The sequence below is a fragment of the Fringilla coelebs genome (genome assembly GCF_963513975.1).
Source record: "Fringilla coelebs genome assembly, chromosome: 3".
NCBI classification, from domain to species: domain Eukaryota; kingdom Metazoa; phylum Chordata; class Aves; order Passeriformes; family Fringillidae; genus Fringilla; species Fringilla coelebs.
Window position 1 is genome coordinate 47,914,617 of NC_140030.1, and position 26,093 is coordinate 47,940,709.

At 37.7% G+C, this 26,093-nt stretch overlaps 1 protein-coding gene across 1 annotated transcript; it reads right to left on the reverse strand.

Annotated features, from left to right (window-relative positions):
- Positions 1-752: 752 nt before the first annotated feature.
- On the reverse strand, positions 753-24,698 carry HDAC2 (histone deacetylase 2). The gene is made up of 14 exons (XM_084202266.1): positions 24,515-24,698; positions 17,212-17,324; positions 16,760-16,877; positions 15,805-15,879; positions 15,361-15,499; positions 13,462-13,603; positions 9,103-9,195; positions 8,896-9,004; positions 7,329-7,469; positions 5,353-5,461; positions 3,130-3,260; positions 2,093-2,248; positions 1,335-1,392; positions 753-1,136 (listed from the first exon to the last, which is right to left on the reverse strand). The coding sequence occupies exons 1-14, from the start codon at positions 24,564-24,566 to the stop codon at positions 1,106-1,108; spliced, it is 1,467 nt and encodes a 488-aa protein (XP_084058392.1). The 5' UTR covers positions 24,567-24,698; the 3' UTR covers positions 753-1,105.
- Between the last annotated feature and the right edge of the window lie 1,395 nt (positions 24,699-26,093).

Below are 26,093 nucleotides of genomic sequence, written 5' to 3' on the forward strand. Positions count from 1 at the left end.
AGAGAGAAAATAGGTTAAAAAAGAAGCAAGAATTTATCTTTGGAAAAAAGAAAAAAGATTGAGTAGCAGTGCAGTTCTGCTAACTTCTGTGTTCACTGCTCTGAAATCTTGATTTCAAAATCTATATTTCATTAAATATCAACCTGTAAGACAATTGCAGATTGAAAAAAAAAAAAGAGGAACAGGGACACTGAAGTCTCTGGTTCAATTCAGGCACCAGAACTAACTCATGAATCAATGAAGAGGGCAGGTAGTAAAATTCTTTCTCTGTAAGGGTGAGAAAGTTTTACGTTGTTCATATTTGTAAAAAAACTATAATGAATTTTAAGTTAAATCCAAATTTTCACTTGCTATATTGCAAGCTTTGTGAGATGACCATATACTGATTTCAAGAACAGCAAATTAATCATTTTTTTAGGCAGATTCTGATGGCGGGAAAGGTTCTTGGACAGTACAAAGCATGTCACTGCAGAGTTTTAAACATTCACATTAAAAAGTGAATTCATACAATGATGTCATTCCAGCATCCCTTCACCCTTTATTCAGCCCGTTCAAATCTCACTTGTATACCCACACAAGTGCTTGCACCTCCTGTAGGAACCACTGGAATGTGTGGAGTCAATGAAAGCAGCACAGTTCAACTTGCCTGTTTGCCAGCTGTCCATTTATACTCACTAGGTACTCACAGATAAGTCTGCCTAATTTATAGGTTTTCTTCTTTGTAGGTCAATGATGGACAAAAGACAACCACATGCAATTTTTTTTTTTTTTTAATAAAGATAAAATTACAAAAAAGGTAAAATCAGCTCAGGAAAGGCAAATTACTTTAATAGATCAGTTTAGACATTTAACATAATAACTCACATCCATTTTTAAATACTATTACATAAAGCATGGTGAAGAAAGGAATTTCTGCCTCATAATTAGAAAACTCACAATACAACTTGCCAAAAAACAGAACAAAGCCGTTTGAAAATAAATACAGTCCATGCCAAATAGTACAAAATGAAATCAGCAGTCTCTCTCCATATGAAAACTTTTCTCCTTTTAGGTATTCTCAGACTCTAGTATTATGTTCTGCAACTGATGACAGGCTATCTTTTGTTCAAGGGTTGCTGAGCTGTTCTGATTTTGCTCTGTACAAAGGCAAAAAAAGGTATTGTTTTATTTTTTTAATTAACTGATTTAGAAATGCAATTTTACATTACTAGTCATGATTCTAAAATATTTAGTATGAGGAACTGAAAGTGATCTCCACAGAACTGAAAAATATTATACAGTACTGACTTAACAAACACTGCAAAAAATGACATTATTAATTAATTATTGCTTACCCTTTGGCGTCTGTCTTTTCACCACTGCTGTCCTTGGCTTTATCCTCCTCCTTAACATCTGAAAAATCACAAGATTTTAAATATACCAAAAGATGCAAGAAAGCCTTAAAATACTTAAGAAGTAAAGAGCATGACCAAGTTTATTATTTTGTTTGTATTTCTAGCCAGAGGAAACTGGCTTTTATAAGAAGTCACTAGTTACACATTAAGTATAGTGTTAAATGCACCCTTCCAAAGGAGAGGCCTGGGCACAATGCCAAGTGATTCAGAATGCCTCAAGGCAAGGTCTCTCTTGACTGGCCATAATGATGGCATGCAGTAATGAGACCTGGAGCTCCTCTGAGCTCAAGATGTATCCAGTTCTTAGAAAAATCAAGAGTCCTTGGAATTACACTGTCCCCAGAAGCCTATCTGGTTTCTGTTTCAGAGAAAACTAGCTGGCTCACCCCACAAAAGCAAACAGGAACAAATGTTTTGCCCAACGTATATTTTTTGAACTCTAATTTCATTAAGTCATACAAATCCTTGGCTCTAAGACTTCAACTTGTGGGGAAGAAACAATAACCCTTGCCTGAAAATATTGTACTAGTCTGAATAGCTGTATCTTGAAACTGATTAAAATAGAGGATTTGAAAATGACAGAAAAGAATATATCATCTTAACAGCGAATTAACTGTTACCAGATAAAACTTCTTTCTCCTGGCAGGACTGACATTTGCAGTTCTAAAATATAGAATGAAACCACACTGCAGTCCTACCTGCTTTTTTGTCCTCAGTCTCTTTTTTGTCTTCTTCTATTCTGGCTTTCTTCGCTCCTTTCTTATGATCTGCAACATTTCGTCGTCCACCTTCTCCTTCATCTTCAGAATCTGAAAACTCTTCATCACAGGCTATGCGCTTATCAGATGCTCGAACTAGGATTCAGATTTATGACATTAATTAATCAAAAAGTCCAACTACAACAGGCCTAATAAAAAAGAACCATCAAATTAAGAATGAGTAGTAATATACTGTAATCATTTAATGCTAAAAATTAAATTAAAGTCAAAACCACTTATTTTTCAAGATACCCTGGGACTTGCACAATAACTTCCAAAAAATTGCTTTGCAGAAACACAGGGGGAAAGTGGGAATATTTTAACCATGTACTAAATAAAACTTCAAATACTGAAAACTAAATCACAGAAGAAAAAAGAATGATTTCAACAGTTCAGAAAATGGATGGTGAACTAATAAGAGGTTAGATAATTATTCTAATCTCCATCAAAAAAGACTAAAGGTAGCAGGAAACCCTTGGCTATAGCTCAAGAGCAACTCAAAGTTCATGGAAGGGTTATGGTAATAAAGTCAAGGGTAGGGTTGCAAATATGGAAAATCTCTGTCTCACAACAAAGAAAATAAAAGGCTTTTTTTCCCTTTAAACACTGTATCTCATGTTCCTCAAAGGGAAATATAGTTTTTGTCTTTTGTTAGTCACAAAAAAAGTACTGTTTCTTTAGTTAAAATTCATTAAGTCTTCTTAAGTATCTATTATAGATTTGAAATAGCCATGCTGTTCCATAAGATGTAAAAACACAGGGCTCTTTCAGCACTTCATTGGATGCTTTAAGAGGTTCAAATGTGCATGTGGATGCCACCTTAAAAACATCAAAAGTGGCAGACCAGAGGCAAAATATTTTATTCAGAAAACATAAGAGCCAGTCTTCCAACACTGCACACTACTACAACTTAGGTTCTGAGCAATTAAACCCATAATAGCTATTGACATATTCTGTCATGAAAATATATTTCTTACTAGAAATGCGTTTGTCTGGATCTTCTCCATCCTCATCTCCACTGTCTTCATGAACAGCATCTTCAGGAATGGCCTGCATCTGTACGCCAGGTGCGTGAGGTAACATGCGCAAGTTCTCAAATAAGCGTTGCCTGCAAGTAACAGACAAGAAAAGTTATTACTACACAGAAGCAGCACTTCCTTGGATTTCTATGAAGGTCTGAACTGCATTCAAAGTTAACCTGGCTTTGCTTAAAAGTCAGTTTCATTTTTCAATTAAAAAAATTAGCATGCCAAGTTCAAGAAGTTTTCCATCCCTATGAGATCATTAGTATCCACAGCATACTTGAACATAATTTTCTTTGTACTTTACATATACTTATTTCAATCAACTTCAATTGTTAATTCCCCACAGGGTCAGCACAAGTACTGCCCATGTGGGCTAAACTGGCGTCAGTATTACTCTGTTTATAATAAGTATAAATAGAGTATTAAGTTGGATAAATACACTATTATCTAGTTTCTTAGAAAGACAGTCAGACACTTTAAAGCATGAAGACTTCCCAATGAGCAGCAATGACAAAATTAATTCATCTGGATATGTTTCCTTATTGGCTGTTTCAGGAATAACAGAGACAAGTTCTGTCCTGTCTAAGCCGCCTGATGTGATAGATGATATACTCCAAAGCACCACGTGCCAAAAAAGAGAAGGACACTGGGCTTCTTTAGGGATTCAAAGCTATCATCCCAAAGTGCAAGCAGAAAGGCAGGCTTGGGAAGTATCAAATATCAGCCTTTGCAACAATTATCTTAGCATCCTTCTGTACAACTTGAAGGGCTAAAAGGCAACTGGTGCTTTTTTGAAATCTTTAGAGTCTCTGCCTCTGTTTAAATTATATAACCTGGCAAAGTAGTATTGCCATGCATGGGAGCTCCCTAAAGCCAGGTGTCTGTGAAAGCACACAATAAACCGAAGGAGGATTCTCCAAAATGAGTCATTGATCTTGTGGGTGCTAGTACAAGAATGTGAGACTGTGTGTTTTCTATTGACAGAGAGCAATCTCTGCCTGGGATTGTAGCAGCAAGTTTTGCAGCCTACTTGTACCACAAAAGCTCAACAATATGTAAACAAGCAGCCTGGTGGATCACCAGCTGGAGAACTACATTACTGCTGAGAAATTTTGTACAATTATATTAAAAAAAAAAAAGGGCTTTTTCTCCCATCACATATTATAAACTCCTTTCATTTGATTGTGGTTGATATAGCTGTGCTATGAACACCCACCACAGTCTATACACCAATCACTCAAAAATTAGTATTTTAACAGCTTTGGTGAAATTTGCAATTTGACAGTTTTAAAGGTTATAGCAGGTATTGGCAAACTTGTAGATGCAATTTCACAACTTTATTCAGCTATTTTTAATTATCAAAAGAATTTGTACCCTTAACAGCCTGCTAGAACTCAGGGCAGGGGTGGAAGTTTATTCTTTTAAACCCAGAACAAGGACAACCAGAGTAAGCCAAGAGTACTTCAGGCTAACCAACTTTATCCTACCAGTTCAGCACAAAATCTGTTTTATGTATGCATTACTTCACCCCTGAAGTAAAATATTTGTTTCCAATGAAAATGTCAAGATGAGAGGAGGAATAAACCCAGTATCAAAAGTGGCACAGCCTAAAAACACACAACCATCATAGCTTATCAATGAGCACGGATCAAACCTTGTGGATTTGTCAAATCACAGCCACTCAATTGCCTACACATGTATCACTGTCTTTCCAGAGTTTTGGATTTTTGAGCTCACATATGACTTTTTATTTTTGCAACTGACAGCTACAAAGAATAACATTCTCAGTCCATGTTTAGACATGGAGCTGAGAATTAGAAATCCGAGTCATCATGGCACACCAGCTTCTTTCCTGGCAGGATAAAGTTTCTACAAAATTAGAATGGGAATCTAAGTAAAACAGTCATCTTTTCAGATGCTGGAAAAAGGAAAAATCCAAGCTGGGTCATAAATTTTCATATTTATAGTCATAAGACTTCATAAGCATGCATTCTGTTGGAGGAAAAGACTCCCAAAAAACCCCTGACAGAAATGAAAAACATGTCAAATCTATTCTAGTACTTATTTTTAGTTAACACTGAAAGGTATACAGTTTTCAAAACTGCCTAACAATTAAACCTGTGGAGAAACATGATCCACATGACCTACTTGATAGATAAGATAATCATTACTTACTTGATCTTCTCCATATATTCTGGTGTATTCTGATTAGTCATATTTGAAGGACTAATATGAAGCTTGAAGTCTGGTCCAAAATACTCAAAGTAGTCATTGTATGGCAACTCTGTAAACCAAACACCAAGACAACTTTGTCACCCAAAAAAGATTTTAAACATTTTAAAAACAGCAGTAGATTTGACAGGATTTTACTTAGAGAACCATCAAACCCTAAGCATTAAAACAAGCAATACTTATCATCTGGATTCCTCAGTGATTTTCCTCTAAATTATTCAATCAATGAACTTAAATTTGCTGGCAAAAAACAAAGAGAAAGTTGCACTGCAATTACACACTAAATAACAAATTTGCAAAAATAATTAAAAATTACACTTCTGCAGGAAAAAAGAAGATTAATTGACAATTTCTTGTAGCTGTTTTCAAAGTTAGTCCAGTTTTAAATGTTTAAGTGAGCCATTCAAAATATTCCTTCAGGACAAGCTTTAATACTTGTTACTAGGCTGAAGAGCACAGCTAGTTCAATATCCCTGCTAAGTGCTGGACATTGGTTCAGAGGTGCTGACTGGTTCAGTCTGTCTGTTTCCCTCCTTACCCTACTTTTTGCATTTTCACAGAAAAAAGGTCCCCTGACTAGAACACTGAACTACCAAAATGAAGTTGATGAAGACTACATAGCCAGGATAACAGCTATTTTACATTGTTATATTTTGCAGTATTTTGTATTGAATATGACTGTATCTTTCCAGATAAAGTAAAAGAATCTTTAAAAAAAAATCCAGAGAACCTTTAAGAAATAAGACACTGAAATTTATCTTTAATTGTGCCTTTTGTCTTTCTTCCTTTATGATTATTACAGGATAAGTGATATTGGTTAGGTGGATAAAAGACAGGAAGACTAAGTTGCTATTGCAACATTTAGAAATGCATGGTTATTTCTCAGAACAGATTAAAGATGACAGGGATCCAAAAAGTAGAGAGGAATGTTTAAAAAATCAAAAAAACTTCATATATATGTGTATATAAAATCCATTGAAAGGGGAATGCTAATGGAAAAAAAGAAGTTCCAAGATAAGGAACTTCTACTGTGTCTTCAAAAGCTTGGGCTGACAAAGAATATATTTTGACAAGAAAAATATGTATCTTGAAAGGCACATTCCAAATAGTCTTTTCTCACTGACAGCAGCATTCTGCTGAAGTCAAATAGAAACACTGAATCCACCAAGAGATACATGAATAGCAAAAGGTTATCAGCAAAAGTTGTGGTTCAATATGCAAACTGCCAGTGACTCATATGCAATAAATCAGTCCAATCAGTAATTTTATATAAATGGCATTCCAAAAGCATATCCAGGAGCATATTTGGTCAGAAGTAAAATGAGTTCAGGATCTTTAGGGATCTTCCTCAGAGAAATTACTTCACTCTTCAACTATTCTAAAGCAGTCTATTTGTTTTATGTGGTTTTAAATTTTAAGATAGCTTGCATAGCCAAAATTGAGTAAAATGGAAGAGTGGAAGTCAATACACTTTCACATCTACTTTTGTGAGATAAAATGAAGAAACAGTACTTTTGGTATGTAAAATGGACACTTGCAGTGTCAATAATTTCTTAGGTACACCGTATCTGTGTTGTACAACTTACAGGTTGACACCAGTACAATCAAAATGCAGTATATGTTTTTTCATAATGATGACATTCATATTACAAATACTTACAAGTAAGGTTCCGTAAGTTTTATATTTTGAACTTTTGAAAAGTGATTCAGTCATTTAAAGCTTTTGCTAAGGCATAAAAAAAGCCCTAAATACTTATGTTTATTTAGTGCATAGGATACCGAAAATTTATTGGCTAAATTCTAGCAATAATTTTCTACCTAGTTTATTCTAAGCTGATGCATTACAGCCAGATATACAAATATCTGCCGTTTACTTAAAATCTCCCATGATTATTTCTTAATAAAATGTTAATATTTACCATTAGGAATTTCACAATCTAAGGCAACAGCAGTTTCATATGTCCAGCATCGAGCAACATTACGAATTGTGTAGCCTCCTCCTCCTAACATCAGCAGTGGCAAGTTAAAAGTCTTTACAACTTCCACACATTTAGCATGACCTGTAAAACAAAGAGAGTTGACAATATAAGCAAAATATCTACAAAACAGAAAAATATATAACAAACTATTTAATCAGACATATGCAGTCACACTTAACAAGTAAGAACTGAATTGATTCAAACAGAGCTGTCTCCCTCTAGAGCTAAACACAAACTCACAAGAAGTCAAGACCTACAGATTAGAAATGTACAAAACACAATGAACATCATCCACCCCAGGCTTCAGAGACTTTGCATGATGGTTTATTGCTGTTGTTCTGAAATGATCCTAGAATAAGTGTTTCGTCTTTTCATAACTGTTGTCATACACAGTGACAAATTTAGAGACAATTTCTCAGTCAAATGCAATGGGGGAAGAAAGGAAAACAAAATCAGTACTTGGTCCTTCCTACTTCTAAATTTGAACCTGTATTAAAGGTTGCTAAGTCTTGCTTACAGAGTGAACTGGTGCCAAGACAGTACACACTCCAGGGAGATACAGCATACTGAAAGGCATCTGTAGGAGGCAGCAGCTCTCTTGGTTTCCAAGATAAGTAAGATGGAAAAAAATCTGAGCTGTATGGGCAACTGAAGTAGCTTTGCCACCTGGTGCAAATCAAGAAAAGAACCCTGAAACACTGCAGACCCAACAGATACTATACTTCATTTTGTTGCCTACAAAACTCTAATTATCACATTAAAAAAACCCCACAAAACCAAGAAAACCCATGACTTAAACATGCTGGATTGAAGGCTTAGCAAAAGTTTGCTACACATTTAATATTTTGTCATTTAAAAAAATTATAATAACAAGAACAACAATAACAATAATAATAACAGTAACAGTTTTGCTACTTGCTAAATAACATCCCAATTTAGAGAATTACAACTGCAGATAGCAACTCAGGTAATACTAAAATGAATTAATTCTATGAGAACTAATTAAAATGATGGTTAACACATGTCTCGGTATAACAAATACTACTATAAATTTAACAATGCAGTGAAGTATTGTCATTTCAGTCATACCTATTTACACCCAACAAGGTGTTTGATGTTTAGCATCTATAGTCCTACTAAGTTGACTACTAACTACTTTTATTTGCCCATCAGTGTTGCAGATGCCTGTTGTCCTGTCATTCCAGGATGCTGTTTTAAAGCTACAGAAAGCCTGTACACAGAAGAAAGGGAATTACTTGAGTGGCTAGGAAGCACATGGAAAACCAAGCTTTTTAAGTTTTTTAGATGGACAAAAAGAAAGAGGCAACTTCTGGGTTTCTTTTGGCCATCTCTGTATAGCAAAGAAAGAAGTGATTTGTCATAGTAATGAACAAAATCTTTGTGACTCCAGTCCTCATCATGCAAGTGTCTTGGAAAACAGTATGAAGGGCAGAGGCTTCTAATAAGTAAAAAGTTACAGACAACAAACAGACACTTCTCTGCTTACCTTTAACAGTAAGATTAAAGCATCCCAGTCTGTCCCCAGACAATGAATCTGCTCCACACTGCAATACCACAGCACTGGGCTGGTACATCTCCATTACTTTAGATATAATCTATAATCAACATAATACAGCGAGTCATTAATTGACATAATGAAAATACAAAACTAGTAGTTTTCAAAGAGCTTAAAAACAAAAACCAAAACACTCACTGGTTTGAATATCTGTCCATACGATTCATCATCTATACCATCCCTCATTGGAAAGTTGACAGCATAGTATTTGCCTTTTCCAGCACCAATGTCCTATAAGCAAAGATGACAAATGCTTTAACAAAAACACAGAAATACACAGAAAGGTATCACGAAAAAAAGTCTACAAAAGTATGCTGAGCTATTCTGTACCATTATACATATCTGTGAGGGATAAGAGGCAGAGTTTATTTGATTCCTGTTCTCCCATAAAATCATTTTAGAGTGCAGGACACCAAGATTAAAGTAGCAATAAGTACATTCAATTTTTTAATTCAAATATTTAAGACAAAAAGACAAATCATAACCAATCAGTTCAAGCTGGTAATAATAGCTAAGCAAACAAAAGTATTAAAACCAAGAAGAGCAAGGTCCATGTTTTCAGAGTTGCACAGAAGATTTGAACTTGGATAGGGTTTTAAAACCACATTATTGCCCTAAACATGGGATGAGGAAGTAGCTGCATCAAAAGGGAGAGAAAAGAAAATCCAAGAGGGGCCAATTACAGAAGGGCTCTTGAAGAAACTGAGACCTCTTAAACAAAAAAAACCCAAAACAACAAAACAACAAACATGCAAATTATTCTCAGTTCTATTAAGTGTCAAGACAGGAACTGTAGCAGTTTATCTTATCCGCTTTCCTAGACAACCAATGGATTAAGAGAAAAGGTTTGCAAAAAAAAAAAAAAAAATCAAGTGAACACACCCTGAATCCAACCACTCCTATTCTGATGATCACTTTAAAAGCTAAAGATCTCTGCTTGACACACATTCCCATTTCTTCCATATATTTAATCACCAACACAGATAGAAAGCAACAAAGAGCAGTTAAGTGGAGAAGACATTGAGAATTAACCTGTTCAGTCTGGCTGTAAACTATTTCTACAAATAGGAGTTCTGCAGAAATATCCTAGAAAAACTACAGGTAATGTGTAGCATAACCCAGCAACACAAATACTAAACTTCTCAACACTACCTATTGAAAGGCATCAACTTTTCCCTATTCCTGAACAAAGACTCCTTAGCAGGGAATGTATCAAGAATGTGCTACTTCCATTAGTAACCAACGTCTACAAGGGGTGTGAGGGGGAATGGACAGAGATGAGGAGGGGGACAAGTGGCCCAGTGAAGCACAGCCACAATGTTAACAGTTCACTTTTTTTAGCCACAGCACATTATTAACACTTCATAGTATTGCAAGACGACTGACACTAAAGACCCCTGCTGAACTCAACTCTGGCTAACTTGAAGTACAAGTTACCCAGAATTTCCCAGAGTGAATCATCTAGACTTGCACATGCTGAATTTTCTGAGGTGATCACAGAATGGCCAGAATTGTAGGAAGGGACCTCTGCAGATCATCTAGTCTAACATCCTGATAAAGCAGATTGCACAGGATCACATTCAGGTGGGCATTCAGTATATGCAGAGGAGACATGACAACCTCACTGGACTACTAGAGTGCTCTTGTCATCCTCAAAGTAGTTTTTTCTCATATTCAGATGGAACTTCTTGTGTTTCAGTTTGTGTCTATTGCCCCTTATTCACCAGATCCCATTCTTTTGACCACCCTTGAGCTATTTGTAAGTATTGATGAGGTCCACTCTCAGTGTCTTTTCTTCAGGATAAATAGGACCAACTTCTTTAACCTTTCCTCCTAAGAGAGAGGAGGACTCAACTCCAGTTGCCTCATATTTGTTGTCCTCCACTGGACTCATACCAGGAGCTCCATGTCTCTCTTATACTGGGGAACTCAGAACTGGACACAGCACTACAGATTTGGCTTTACCAGGGCTGAGCAGAGGGGAAGGATCACTTCCCTAAACCTGCTGGCTATGCTTTTCCTAATGCACCCCAGGATATCATTGGCCTTCTTGGCCACAAGGACACAGTTGGCTCATGGTTAACTTGTCCACCAGGAGCCCTAGGTCTTTCTCACAGAGCTGCTTTCCAGCAAGTCAACACCTAATCTATAATGGTCCATGAGGTCATTCCACTCCTTGTCTTGCTTTACAGATTAAAAAACCAAAAATCATTAAACTGATCTTATCCTAAAACACAGCAAAGTCAAATGTTCACGCAACTTCATCTAAACAGAGTAATTGTTTGAGAGCTACTCAATGGACCTTTGTTGTAACTGATGCTTGCATTAGTTTTAAAACCTAAAGAAACAATATAGCATTCTGGTAGCCTCCCATTCACCAACAGATCAAACTGCCTCAAAGAACCTGGGCCACTATGGAGAACTACGGTCTCAACTGATCTGTGTGTAAAAACGGCAAAATTTGTGCTATCGTCCAAGATATGCAGAAGGTCAAATAACTTAAAGAGGAAGTTTAGACTGAACAATACATTCAGTAGAAAATGGATGAAAGCTGCTGAACTAGAAAACCTCAGATTCATCTACACTGACAGAGCTGCAATCACAGTATCATCCTCTGACACATGATTTGTTCCCGCATCAAATAAATGTAACCTGATCAGCAAACTAGATCAACTAACTAAAGAATTACAGAAACAAGCTGTAAAACAGCCCATTGAAAAAAAAACTAGTAGATTTGGCTGGAAAAGTTGATAAAAATAACCATCAATGGCAGATCAAGTTAGAAGGAAGCAACACAATAGTGGCCTCCAGAAGGAACACTGACTTTTCAGAGAATTAGGTCTCCCTTCAGTTCAATTAGCTTTGCAATCTCTGGAGATAGGAGAACTCCCGATGGCGATGCAATAACTCCAATAAAGCCTGCTAAAGCCTGCATGCAGACAATGCTCATTTAAAAATCCTAACTAGCAGCTCAGGAAAAAAGTTATCATGCCTGACATACTGTTCTTCACTGACACTGCTGAAAAAATATATCCCAAAACCCGTAAAATATTCTTCCATTTATTTCAACTATGCTATCTTTTAATTTTTTGTTCTGGGTGTGGTGAGGTGAAGAGTCCACAAACTTCCCTGTCAACGGGAAGTGCTGCTTCTAAAAAGCCAAGATATCTAACCCTTCCAAAAAAAAAAAAATCTAGCCAAATTCAGCAACAACAGCTTGACCTCATAAACATCCTGGTCTGAGCTGCTTTTAGTTTGAAGCACCACTACCACCTTGTGGCCAGTCGAGTTAAACAACACAGATAAAAATAATCTGATTTCTTCCTAAATCAATTTAGAACACAGTTTAACAGAATCTAACAACCATAATAACATTCAGCAACAACAACCACACTGAACTGAATGCTTTGCACCCCACTGCTCAACTTTCACTCACTCCTGTGCCTTCTATCATCAACAGGCTGGGAAAAACACTTTTCAGGAGTATTAGCTGAAACACGAATATTTGTTATCTTATGAATCAGTTTAAATACATAAGGAAAACAGTGAATTCTTTCCCAGAACAGCACTTTTTCAGGCCAACTCGTTAGAAGTGTTTACAATTTCTACAAAAGGTTTCTAACTGTATGCACAAACTAATGTGCAAAGTTGCTAACACCAGAGGAATGCCATATCCCGAAAGTGTCTCTGATAAAAGAGATTTAATTTATGAGTTTGAAGCTAGGAATATATTAATTCTAATACTTCTAATACTCTTTCAAGCTGGGAAGTGGAACAAGTTCCTGTTCTAACAGACAAGTGTCTAACATGAGCAATGACTAACTTAAAATTAATGTGAAGGGCCAAGAAAATTGGTTTCCTGTCTCAGCTTTGCCAGAGATGTTACAACAGCTTTAATGATAATTCTTCATGGGCAAATGCTCCCTCTCTCAGGCTAGCTGTAATGCTCAGTACATAATTCCATATGGGGCATGCTAAAGTTCTTAGGTGGTGAGCATCATGAGAACTCAAAACACACTTCATGACTTAAGAAATATTCCCAAAATGAGTCAACTGTATTACTAGGCAAATAGAACATGGTAAATTCAAACTGTAACTTAAAGTTTGTGACTGCTAAAGGGTGATTTGTAAAAAGATACTTTTCACTGTAGATGCAGAATTGAAATGCACACATAAAGATACCACACTGTCTTCTTAGAAAAATCTCAAAAATCTGTGTGAATTAAACCAATAATATTTGAAAAAAGATTTCAGCCTATTTATCCAGAAGTGAAGGTGTTAATTTCATGTAGAAGTGAATATTTTAGTTCCTATCTTGCATTATTTTTCCTAAGATTCCTCAACTCATACATCACTCTAGGCTAATATTTTTCTGAAAACTTACTGTTGCATACCATTATTGGACATAATTATTTTAGTCAAGTGCAAAAAAAATATCTACAAGGAAGGCAGTAAGAGGGAATTTATCACCTAATGAAATTTCATGTTCAACCTTACCCTAAGGTCCCCTGTGCCTGGAAAATATTCACCATACTTATGGAATGATACTGTCATGACACGATCTGTGGTATAAAATGCTTCTTCAACACCATCACCATGATGGATATCAATATCAATATACAACACTCTTTGGTGATACCTAGAAAGAACATAAAAGAAATCATCATTATCTGTTATAGTATACTGAGAGCAAACAAGAAAAACACTAACAAGAAAAACCCCCAACCAGACACAAAAATCCAAGATTATGATCATTGTGATGATTTTGGTTGATGTGACCATATGCTCTTAGAATTCTTGCCACAGTTTGAAAAACATTAAGAAGTTTATCTTCATCAAAATAAGGAATTTAGTATTTACCCCAAACTGTTTCACTCCATAGAAGCTATACCTCATGCTTCTGCTGACATCACTTTGTTGCTCACTTCTGCTGAATTCACCCCCTTCATTAACTCAAGGCCTTTCTTTCTGCCTTCTTAGTAATTACCAGAGGAGCCTGTGTTCCATAAGCTCATTAAAAAAAATACTTATTTTCCACTGACTTTTCTTCTTCACCTCTCCAGCTTGTAAAGAAAGGCACATTCTTATTTTCAAATGTATTGCACTTAAATTTGCATAAATTTATTATACTGTTTAATATTTTCTTAAATACTGCAAATTTCAGGACAGTTTCAGATGGATAAAGAAATCAGTGATTTATTTTAAGCCTTGGAGCACTAGAAACAATAAGTATCCCTTAAATTTTATGTTTTCCAGTAAAGAACAAAGTCTGTCATCAGAAGATGCATTTTCATCATGCTTTGCACAGTACTGAGGGTGTGAGCACCATAGTTTCAGGGACAGTTTCCCACAGTTACACAACCCATAACTATTCACAAGATTCTTTCCTTCCTTCACAAGCACATTAAGCTAAAAAATTCAAGATTGGACCACAAAAAAATTATATTTCATAGACTGCAGACAGCTCCTGAATATGAGTTGCCCATTAAAATGAATGTCTTAATGTGCTAATATTAACTATTCTTAGTATCTTTAGGAATATTTTCCGTCTCTAGATTTCCAGATTACAACTTCTCTCATTCCTCACCAGCAAAATCAGCAGTCCCACTCACAAGAGTCAAATACCTAAAGTATTTTTTCTAATAAATGGGATTTATGTGTTATTAGTAGGGATACAGTCCTCTGAAGCAGTAAAAGCAGCACTCAGGACTGGAAATTTTAGTGAAGCATTACTGTTTCAAGTCAGTTATATTATCACTTTTCATTATTCCTCATTTCTTATTTTGCAGTCACAGCAGCACAGCTGTTACTTCATTATTTATTTAAACCAGCCACATTAATTCATGTAATAATCCAAGGAAGCTCAGTGCATGATCTTCCCTGAATACTCCTGTTTGATTCAGTAACAAATCAAGTGACAGGAAACAAGAAGACATATTCTGAAACCAAATGGGTGTAAGATTATGAGTACAAATGACTGCCCTAAGGGATCAGGGTAGTGATCCATCTAAGCCCACTATTCTGTCCCCACGCATAGCAAAGGGAGACTTCACAGAAATATTTACAGAAAGCAAGTAAGCCTGTCCAATTTCTGAAGTCTGCTACTCTAGTCCTTCTCCTCCATCTAGAATTACAGCATATGGTGTTTTACAGGGTGCATTGTTGCCTGGATTTATCTCCTATTAGTTATCTTTTCAGTTTGCCTGTATTTTATTTTGAATATCTTGCTGAAGTTAAACCAGGCAGAGCTTGGAGCTTTCTTCATTGAAACTGCAGAAGTTCCACACGGGCTATGAAAACTCACTCAAATAATAACTACAATCCATACCTTCAAACATTTAAATAGCTGAATTTAACACTTTCTATAATTTCAACTTGTGCCTATCACAAACTTACTTCAGTAATTCAAGGATGGCAAGCACAATATCATTGACATAACAGAAACCAGATGCCTCCGATTTCTTGGCATGGTGAAGTCCCCCAGCCCAATTGACAGCCATGTCTGTTTGTTGTCTGTTCAATTTTACTGCCCCAGCTGTAAGAAGACACAAAGAAGAATGAAAGCAATCAGAGTCAGAAATTTCTGATTGCCTTTAAATTTGCTACATAAAATCATATTTTAATTTTTAAAGTCGATGTAGAACAAATCTCTTACCAATAACTGAGTGAGATACTTGATACAGCTCATATTTTACAGTCTGTAACTGACAGGATTATTTTTAAAATATATAGAAAACCCCTTATATTTACTTCATTTTTAGATGCACAATCAAAATTTTAAGTTGCTGATATCAATCCCCAGTAAAGCTATAAAATAGTTGTCAAACAACCTATACTCACCAACAGAGCCTCCAGTTGACAGCTGACAAAACTCAAACAGGCCATCAAACACAGGACAATCTTCTCCAACATTAACTGTATAAGAAATGTAGTATTTTTTGAAAATACCATTCCAACAGCATCAATATACACATGGATAACATAGATGCATAATTCATTCAGCATTTTAATTACATATCCCCCAACTCATTTGCCAAGCTAATTTAAACACTGAAAACAATGCAGTCCTAATAGCCTAACTCCAAACTAATATTTTTTTATTTTCTTTTGAAATTATTTTTAGTTTCTATTGGAAGATTTGTCCCCTCACTTAAAGAAGTTAGATCCTTTTTAGATTTTTGAAGAAATGCTGATTAACATAGGTCTTGTTAAAAAATGTACAATTACTTAGAAAAATAATTTGCTGACAATAAGGCATCATAAAGAGGTTACAGTACTGCCTTTAAAACTGATATAATAGCTGTCAAGCTGCATTGCTAACAGTGCTTGGGAGCTTATTCCTATAATTAAAGGAATAAATTAATAGAAAGGGAGAACAGTGAATGATGTACAATTTTTACTATCTCCCTCCAAGAGCAATGAGCAAGTTATTTTCTTGACTTAAACACATTTTCACACATTGATTTTACTCCTCTAGTATTCTAAAAGCCATTTTTTTAAAAGCAAGATTTCAAGGCCCTTTCCAAACAGTTCACTATCTGTACATCAAGTTTTAGTATTAGCAGCAGTATTTCACATCTAGAATACACCCTGTGAAAGGAGAGGCAAAAATCCTTACATATGCTTAAAGACCACTTGTCAAGATAACCGCTTTTTATGGAAAACTGTAGCTAAAGGCAGGCACATGCTACTTACTCTTGTTACAATATTTCTCTGTACTGGTGGATACTGAGCTTCAAACAATGCTAACCATAAAAGCAGGTACACATAGACTTAGCCTGGTGTTGGCACTTACATCTCTGCATTTGCTTGCTGTACTCAGACATATTGTCAGGCCTTATTGATCGGAGAAATTTGATGTATTCATCACTATGGTACTTGGTCATTTCCTCAGCAGTTGCTTTGTGGGGTCGCTGATAACAAGAACAAGTTAAAGAAACAAATCAGAGTGCTCTGCAAAATCAGCTAAGTGTGTTAAAACAGACAACTTGAAAGAAGTCCCACCTACTTGAAGGGAAAATGGTGAAAGGAAAATGACAGTAGCAGCGTTTTACATAAAGCAAGGGCTACTCTGTTATGATATACAACTGCATTAAATACTGCTTCACTCCTAAACAAAAGAGCTCCAAATACACTATTTACGTATTCCTCTATTTTTACTCTCTCTACCTATTTGTGTGACAATACTTGAAGCTCTTTAAAAATAACTTAAAATGCTTCAGTGGACATCATGTTGCCTATACTTACATAAATTTCCATTTTTCTGTATAAGCCATAGTTTAGCAGCAAGTTGTGAGTCATTCGGATTCTGTGAGGTTTCATTGGATGTCCTTGTCCATAGTAATAGTTTCCAATATCACCTGCCAATAATACACAAAAGAATAGCTATTCATATTACAAAACAAGTTTAATTGCCCCTTCATCATTCTCAGAAGATAAGTAAACAGGTACAATTCCAGAAAACAAACAAACCCCACAAAGGGAATACTGTCTACTTCAAAAACAACACAAGGGAAAAAAACTGCTGTATGTCAGAAACAGAGGGGAAAAAAGAAGCCAAATCTAACACTTTGACTACAAGCAGACAGTAGTGGGAGGACAAAAATATATGTAAGACAAGGTTTCAAATCAAGAGTGAAGTTCTGGCCCAACACTGGGCTAGAACTGAACAATAAAATGGGAAACAGAACTGGAATCAAGAGGAGAGGAGACACTACTGATGACTGCCATATAGTCTCACAGGAGCCCACAGTATAACAGAAGCCCTAGTAAAATCTACCATTTTGCATGAGCTGAATTTATGATACAGTCCTCAGCCTGTTCTTAACTACTAACCCTGCTACACCCAGAAGTTAACTCCAGATCCATTGTGGCAACCACATGCACATTCACCTGCTACTGGAGATCCACAGTAGTTTAACAAGAACCTTATAATCCAGATTAGCCTGTTACATTGGAGACCAACTAAGCACAATTAAGATAACAAATTTGACACTCATTTCCAAGAAATGAATAGCTGCTATCATGGGCTAGTAGTAAGTTTTCTTCTGAGCCCAGGTATTGTTAGAACACACGAAACCCCACTTTGAGCATTGACATTCTCAACACATGAACCATTTTAAACAGAACTGTCTCTGGAAACATAAACAAGTTTAAAAATTAAGTCCAGTTGTCAATGGCTTTCAGCTGGAGATTTCTAAAACATCTCTTCACGATAGCACCTCTTTTCTTTTTGACCCAATTTCCCAATAGGATTACTGAACTTTACCTTCTTGAACTTTTTACTTTTCTTTCACATCCTTCAACATGCTCTGCCTTGTCCACTGGGAACAAAAGAAACACTATTTTCACAATGTCGTACTGTTTTGTAAATTTATCAGTCAGAGGTAAGAAGCAGCACTACTACAAAACAGCTTTAGTTTCACTCTCTTCAGCATGGGCTTCGTGGAGGAAGGGTAAATGTCAGTTTGCAGCAGCATCACCAAGAAAAACAAGTATTACAGTAAGATTAAAAGATTCAAAGTATTCTAAAATCCTTCAAGCTTTCAGTTTTCAAAGAGACAAGGAGAATAAGGACACTTAAGAAAACAGATATAACCTAATGTACCATAAGAAGATGATGTAGAAAAACTACCCTTCAATACCTACCTCTTAGCTATCCCATAACAATAGAAATGCCAAGTTTCAACATTAAGAACTTTGAAGAGTTTGGACCTTCTAACTTGATTACTTACTTGGAAGAATAGCACTTTTTGTCAGTTACTTATTGCAAGCCTATAGGTTTGGTCACACACAGGTCAAGAGCAGAAGTATTAAGAGTATAAATAAACTCCTTGCTTCCAACAAAAACATTTTCAAGCGCTTTACAAAAGTATACCTTATATATTTGATGTTTAGGAAAAAATCTATCACAGCTCTTTGAAACTAATGCCTAGAAGATGAAAAACAACCATTTACTAGCTCCACTTTATGTTTTGAAGTTACTGTTAAATCCCAGATTTAAGAAATCTTTAGGTTAGTAAGAGCTTTAAATTTTGAGATTTTTAGGAAAATAATAATTATAAATAATGTGATATTATTGAGGAAACTTCATTACAAATGCATCTGTGGCTTAAAAACAGAGGTTTTTAAGAGATCATTTCAATTTTAATTACTTCAGCTTCTATAGTCATCACTGACATTTTATTCAGAATGCTGACGGATAGAGAAGCATATAATTAAGAATTATTTCATATCTAATGTATGATGTAATTGTATTATTTTTCTCATATAAAGTAGAGAAAAAATAAAATTACAAAATTACAAATTTCCTAAATACACTTGCAACACATCCTTCAATATTCTGAAAAGAATCAACTACAAAATTTTAGCTTATCCATAGTCTCTATGCCTTACACTGCAGCATAGAGTTATATAAATAAACCAAGCACACTTTTTAGCTTTCATTTATTTTTTTTACCAGAAAAGAGAATTTTAAAAGAATTGGCAGATTTAATGGGAGTTTATTTGTCAAACAGAAGATCTGTAGGTGAGTATCTGGAAGAAGAATAATGATCCTTCTGTATTAAAGGCCAGCAGTAGTGACTAACAATAGATATCAATATAATGCACTTTAGCAACAGACAATACAATACCATTTGTATTTTTCAGGTCTTAGTATCACCAACAAAAGAAGGTTTTGGCATTAGCCTCATAAAAAAAATTCTTAAAGCATATGGACAAAAAGCCCATGAAGTATCAAGGGGTTAGTGATGCCTATGTAGGCAGGGGTGAGGAAGGAAAAGATGAAAGATCCTCTTTCTTCATTAGTACCTTGATTTTCAACCAATATCATGAAGGGGAGACATCATACTGTGATGAAAGTAAAGTTGTCAAAAGTCTCTCATCCTTTACCTAGTGGAAGAAGGTGGTGCACTTCCTGGTACAAACACTAAATCCACTGATCCTGAAATGTATATATCTCTACTTCATATGTCACAGCCTTACTAAAGCACTTTGGGAAGAAAAGCAAGGTGTAGCAAGAGCTAGTATGTGTGAGAATGGCACACCTCACTCACTGATGGAGCTAATTAGCTCCGCACAAACCTCTGCCAGAGTAACTCTGACTAAAATTGTATATAAAACTATATATATGAGGAACAGGTACAGAGAGGCCAAGCTCACAAGATCATAACTGCAGACAGCATGAGTACTTTATAGCTACTAATATGAGTAAATTCTTACTAATATAGGAATAAAAATCATACAGAAGAGTTATGAGCACAGTGTATCACTTACCAGTGTGGGAACACATGGAAAGCACAAAAAAAAAAATAATGTAACTGAATGAGGAAGAAAAGGGAAAAAATAAAAAGTAGTATGTGTAAAAAGTTTGCAAATCTATTAATCTTTCACAGCAAGGTTTCAAAAACTGAAATTTTTTTGTGTTTTATATCAGTAAAAATGCCAGCTAAATGGCTCCCATTGAGAAGTAGCAACATTTAATCTCAGAAAAGTTGAGTCCTTAATTAAGAAGGGACAAACCAAGTGCCTATTTAATACTATAGGAGTTTAATGATCCACACTGTTCACTATGTGATTCAGAAGACCTACCTGACAATTGTTACATATGGTGTCATGTTTTGGGTTCAATATATATATTTTTTTTAAATTTTTTTTTTATTCTCAATTCATGCAAGTTACATACCAAAATGATGAGAACTATCAAATAAAATCAAATAAAAATAAACACATGATTCCTTTGATAAGTTTTAGACACCCGCTTGTCTATACGGGACTTTAGCAAGGCCGACAGAAAATATTCTGACACATAAAAAAATACAAGAGGCTATGTGCCCTAAAGGAATTTTAATTCTGCCCAAAACCACACAACTAACAAAAGCCATGTCCCCAAAAAAGTATTATTTTCTCCAGTTACTATGACATACAGAAAAATAACACCATTAAATTTATGCATTACAAAGCAGTCTGAAGTGACTGACTTAAGAGACAAGAGATGACATCTACACTTTTAATACTTTGTAACTTGTACATTACATTACTTTATAACTTTTAACTGATAAACTGTTATGTACGTAGATCCTTCTTGTTGTAGGTATAGTTACCATGAAATGATGAGATATTTCAGAACTGTACTATGCAAAGAAACCTAATTGCCACAATGGAAACCACGTGGAAAAAACATATCTTCAGAGCAGCGGTTACACTGAATTGACTTAAGCAATATAAAGGGGTGAACTCATGTAAAGCTGAATGTAAAATAAAAGATCATCAATGCCTGATGAGTCAAACAAACAGCTATTCACACAGGCCTAAAATTACGGCACTAGCTTCTGAAGGATTGGGCATTTTGTTCTGGTTTTAAAGTTAAGCAGACAGCAGAAGAGTAGCAAAAATCTGATTTTTGAGCCCTGAGTAGAGACCGGACACCATCACTATGTTTGGAAGGCACTGCACAAAGTACTGATGAATTTCCAGAAAACACCCAAGTTCATTTTATCTGTAGATGTAAGCTTTAACTAGAAGTACTACTCTAACAATGCCCAACTATAGTAACACACTGCCCTACTAAAACAGGTTTAGTCTCGTCTTTATGGGTGGAACCAACAAACTCTGATGCAGATCTCTCAAATTTTTCATGAAGGTAGAGCCTTTTGAACACCCACACTAAATTATGCACAAGAACCAATCTAAATAATACTGCTAGTGCACTGGCATGGAATAAATACATGAACTCACAGTAACCACACCAGTTGCCACACGATTCTGTAGAGCTGTGCTGGTCTGTGCAGGAGCACAGAGCTGGAAAGACCATCTGGGGCCTGTTCTCACTGCTGTGGGCAACTGTACAACACCTTGGAAGAGCAAAACTACCTGAGCCACAACACTGCAAAACCATGACAAAAACCTGAACATACTTGATAAGAGACTAAACTAAAAGCTATGCTACCCTCTCATATCTAGCACAGTTCTAAGCAGTGTGAGCAGCACACTTTGCTAGCCTGTATCAAGACCAGAAGAATTTATGAAAAATACTTTAAGTAAGATCACTAAAGTATTTTAACTCATATTTTAATTAGTTTTTCCCATAGCATTCTGGTTTAAATTAAAGCAAAACTCCTGACCTGAGCATGATCACAAGAAATGAAGATTCTGCAAACTGGATGTGGTTGACTTTCTGTTACAAGCAAATTCAAGGTAATGATATCAGGCTTTGTCTACTCAAAGCTTACTGGTTCCAAGTACAGTATGAAGGCTATTAAAAGTATTGATTGAGGAAAAAAAAACGTAACAACAATACACTGCGAGAAAGTGACAGGCTAATTAAAAACAATCAGCCTTAAATGACAATCACACCAAGTTTCACAAAAAGCAGGGGGAAGTTTATTGTATCTCAGAAGATAAGCGCATATGCTTCTGGAACTTTTCAAGACTTTTTAGTCTGTAACTTTTAAGAAACAAAGTATGTGTGGAGAGCCAATTATGGCCCAAAAAAGGAGTAATTTACTACAGACACGACATTCATTTAGAGATATACCACTACCTCAGTATTTTTTTGTTTTGGGTTATTTAAGGCTTCAAACACTCCCTTCACTGTGATTCAATGGCTTTGCCGGTACAATAGTTAGAAATATTCAGAATTGCCAGATGAACCACACAGTAGCATCAGGATATTTATTTTAAATATAAACTCTAAAATTTATCCTAAAAGCCCTATTTCCAAAAGACATGTAAAATAATTGTTGGATTTGGCAACACAAATAAATGAGACATCAAAAATATTCCAAAACTGTTTCTTGTCACATATAAAATATTTATTTTAAGGCACAACAGATACTATATTCTCTACATTATTAAATACATTTATCCTAGTCTACAGATGAACTGTAACTCTTTTAAGTCACCATCATCCTGCCACCTCCAAACTTGTTCTTCTTCCAGTTTCTCCCCACTCTTCACAAGCACAGCTTTTTTGGCCGTTAAGGGAATCTAATGCTAGCATTGAGTACCAAAATACAGGAATTACAGAAAAACAATATATCAACATCTAGTAAGCTACCTGACTTTATCAAAGAAAAAAAAAGCAGTTTAAAAAAAACAAAAAAGAAACTGATTTTTAAAAAAGGCAAATATTTTCAGAGAGAAAGCTTCTAAACTATCACTATTGTCTTTCTTTCAACAAGGCGAAAAGTTATACCTCTTTCCTAGGAAAAGTAAGATCCTAGCCTCAACAAAAGTATCCCTAACAGGGGCCTCCTTTCCCCTTTAGGCTGAACAAAGAACCAGTGCTAGCAACAAAGAGAAGGGGGCGGCAACCACCACTCTGCCTCCTTTAGTGTGGTTTAAAAAAAAGCCAAGACAGGCTCCACAAGATCTGCCATTTCCAAAGAATAGCAGGTTTGCAACAGCAACACAACCTTTGATATCTTGAGTGGGTTTAGCCACTCATCCTCACTTCCAAAATGGTGAAAACACCAAAAGTCTACGGCTGAACATCCTCAACTCTGTTTCCTGGCTACTACCAAGACCAGCCTCAGATGCAACCGTACAAGATTGTTACAATAGGAGGCAATTTAATCAAATCTCTCAACTAATCTGCCCATCCAGCTCAACTCCCAGTACAAAAAGGGCTAAATAAATTCAAGCTCCAGAAGAAAACTAAAAGTTGTTGCTGCTGCTGCGGCCAGAGAAAACCGCAAACAAGTTGCTTAAAATATCTCAAACCAAGCACTTTTTCGCCACGACTGACAAAGCAGATCGCGAGCCCCTGTGTCCTCACCATGCAAGTGTGCAAACTGAGAGGGCCTACACGCAACTCAAATTCCACTATTATTAAACACCCACGCACACAACTTTCCGCGTTTTGCAGGAAGGGAGGCTTGTGGGAGCCAGACCTCTGCTCTGATCCGTGCTCGGTTTGTGGGATGGGGGAGGAGGGGGCAGAGTGCCCCTGTCCCTCCGTACCCCAGACCTCGGTAGGAAAGCCCGAGGCAGAGAAAGGAAAGGCCTCAGCTCAACAATCACCAGGTGCCAGAACTACACATGGCCTGGACTTTCTTTGCAGGGGAGGAGCCAGACACAGCAGCGGCTTCAACGCCTCCCTGCTCAGCGGATGGAGGGGAGTGTCTCAACTTTTCTTCTTCTTTTTTTTTTTTTTTTTTTTTTTTGGGAGGGGGGTGGGGTAGGGGTGGGGGTGGCGCGCGGGCGGGTAGTGGGTATTTTGGGAGTGGGGAACAATAGCCACAGCACCTAGCACCGGGCCCGGCAGAGCAGGCAGCTCCCCGACCCGCACTCGCCGACTCCACCACCCCCGGCCCCGCCGCCCCACGGGGCTCAGCAGAGCCGGCACCGGGAGCGGGGCGCGGCGGCGCAGGTGGAGGCGGCGGGGACCCCCGCCCGCCATGGGGCCGAGCCGAGCCGAGCCGGGCCGGGAGAGGGCTCGTACCGCCGGGCAGGGGCGGCCGTGCCGGGGACACAGCCCGCCCCGGGCGGCCATTAGAGGGGCGCCCCCCCGCTATTGCACGCGCGCTCCCGCGCCGGCCCTGCTCACCGTCGTAATAATAGCAGACTTTCTTCTTGCCGCCGCCCTGACTGTACGCCATAGGGCTGCCGCGCCGGGGCCGTGGGCAGGGAGCGGGAAGCCGAGGAGAGCGCGGAGCCGGCTCGGAGGCTGGGAAGGAGGGGGCGGGAGAGCGGGAACTCGCGACGCCGGGACCGCCAGCAGCGGGAGCGGGCCGGACCCTCGGCAGCGGGAGGGGCAGCTAGCGGGACTCGCCCAACTCGCCGCCGACGGAGGGAGGAGAGGGAAAGAGGGAAGAGAAGAGAACGCACTCAAGCGGACGTGGGCTCCCGTCTGCTTCTCCGTGGTATCTTTTCTTACTTAGACACACAAGTCAGGGAAGAAGCCAGAGAGGATTCTTCATAAGCGAATTCTTGGAGAAAACTCTTTTCTGGCCCACCCCTATGGCTCGCAGTGGTACGATCCGCCGCGGGTGTCGGGGCTCTATCCCCGCCCCCAAGCGGAGTAGTTTGGCGCATGCGCGGAGTCTCCCACAGCGGCTGCGGCGGGAGTGGGAACGAGGAGTCCCCGCGCTCAGGCCGCAGCGGGCCCGGGCCCTGCGGAGCACCGGGGCCGCGGCGAGGCCACTCAGCGGCCCCCAGCACCGGCCGGGGCTGCGCGGTGCCTCGTCCCCAGCCGCGCAGCGCTTTCTGCTGCGCTGGGGCCCGAACCTCATCCTCTACGGGGCGGCTGTAGATGCTCGGCCGGCTGGGGCGTCGCGTCCTGTCCCCTCCCCAAGTGAAAGAGTCTACTCTTCTTCACAACAAAACTGGTTTCTGTTTTGTTTGCTTTTGTTTTTTTTCAGTACTGCTGTCTGTCAGTACTCAGCCCTAGTGGCAAGTGTTGCACCTCAGTATCCCTGTTCTAGAGGAAGTTCAAAGCATGCTTCACATAGCAGTTCTCCCAAAAATCAAGGCATGCCACACAAGAAGCATTTAACATCTGAATCATTTTTCTTCCAGATCTATCAGCCTTTTTCTCTCCTTGCCTCAGCTCAGGTACAAACTCGAGAAGGAGAACCATGATGGCATTCATGCTTAGCCAGCTTGATTGTCTTTGCATTTATACAGGGCTTCACACTTGTGAGGCCTGAGAAGCTGAGTCTGGGGATAGAAATCAATTACACTAAGCTTTACTGTTTCTTCAGCTGACACCAAAGGGCTATATTTATGGACTAACACTCATAAAAGTATTGACGAAGGTTTGCTGATTAGCTGGGGTTTCTAAAAGTACCTGAAACCCCTAGTTATTGCCACATGTACTTCTCTATTTGACAACAAGGCATTTGTATAACTTATGTCGCATAACAAAGCCAGTATGTGCCCAAACACAGGTTTGGCCTTTGTTCCCACGAACACTTTCACTCCTAGAGGTACCTCACAGGAGTCTGTGTCCCTGTAACTGATATTAAAAAGAATTTTTTATTGTTAGAGACCGGCAACTGTAAAATAAGTTTGTTAAGCACATGTATGCACAAACATCCCGAGGATAACCTTAAGGCATCCTGGATTTCCTCCCCACCCTTCACCTTTTAACAAAAGGATTATGATGTAGTCAGGTGGTATAGCAT

What these genes read in the sequence shown, in the direction of transcription:
- HDAC2 (XM_084202266.1), bottom strand. Translation starts at nt 24,566, where the DNA reads ATGGCGTACAGTCAGGGCGGCGGCAAGAAGAAAGTCTGCTATTATTAC. An exon ending in CAGCAAGCAAATGCAGAGAT is followed by an intron (nt 15,880 to 16,759) that starts GTAAGTGCCAAC and finishes TTTCTTATACAG; the next exon opens with TTAATGTTGGAGAAGATTGT. An exon ending in TCCAGACAAACGCATTTCTA is followed by an intron (nt 2,249 to 3,129) that starts GTAAGAAATATA and finishes TCTGAATCCTAG; the next exon opens with TTCGAGCATCTGATAAGCGC.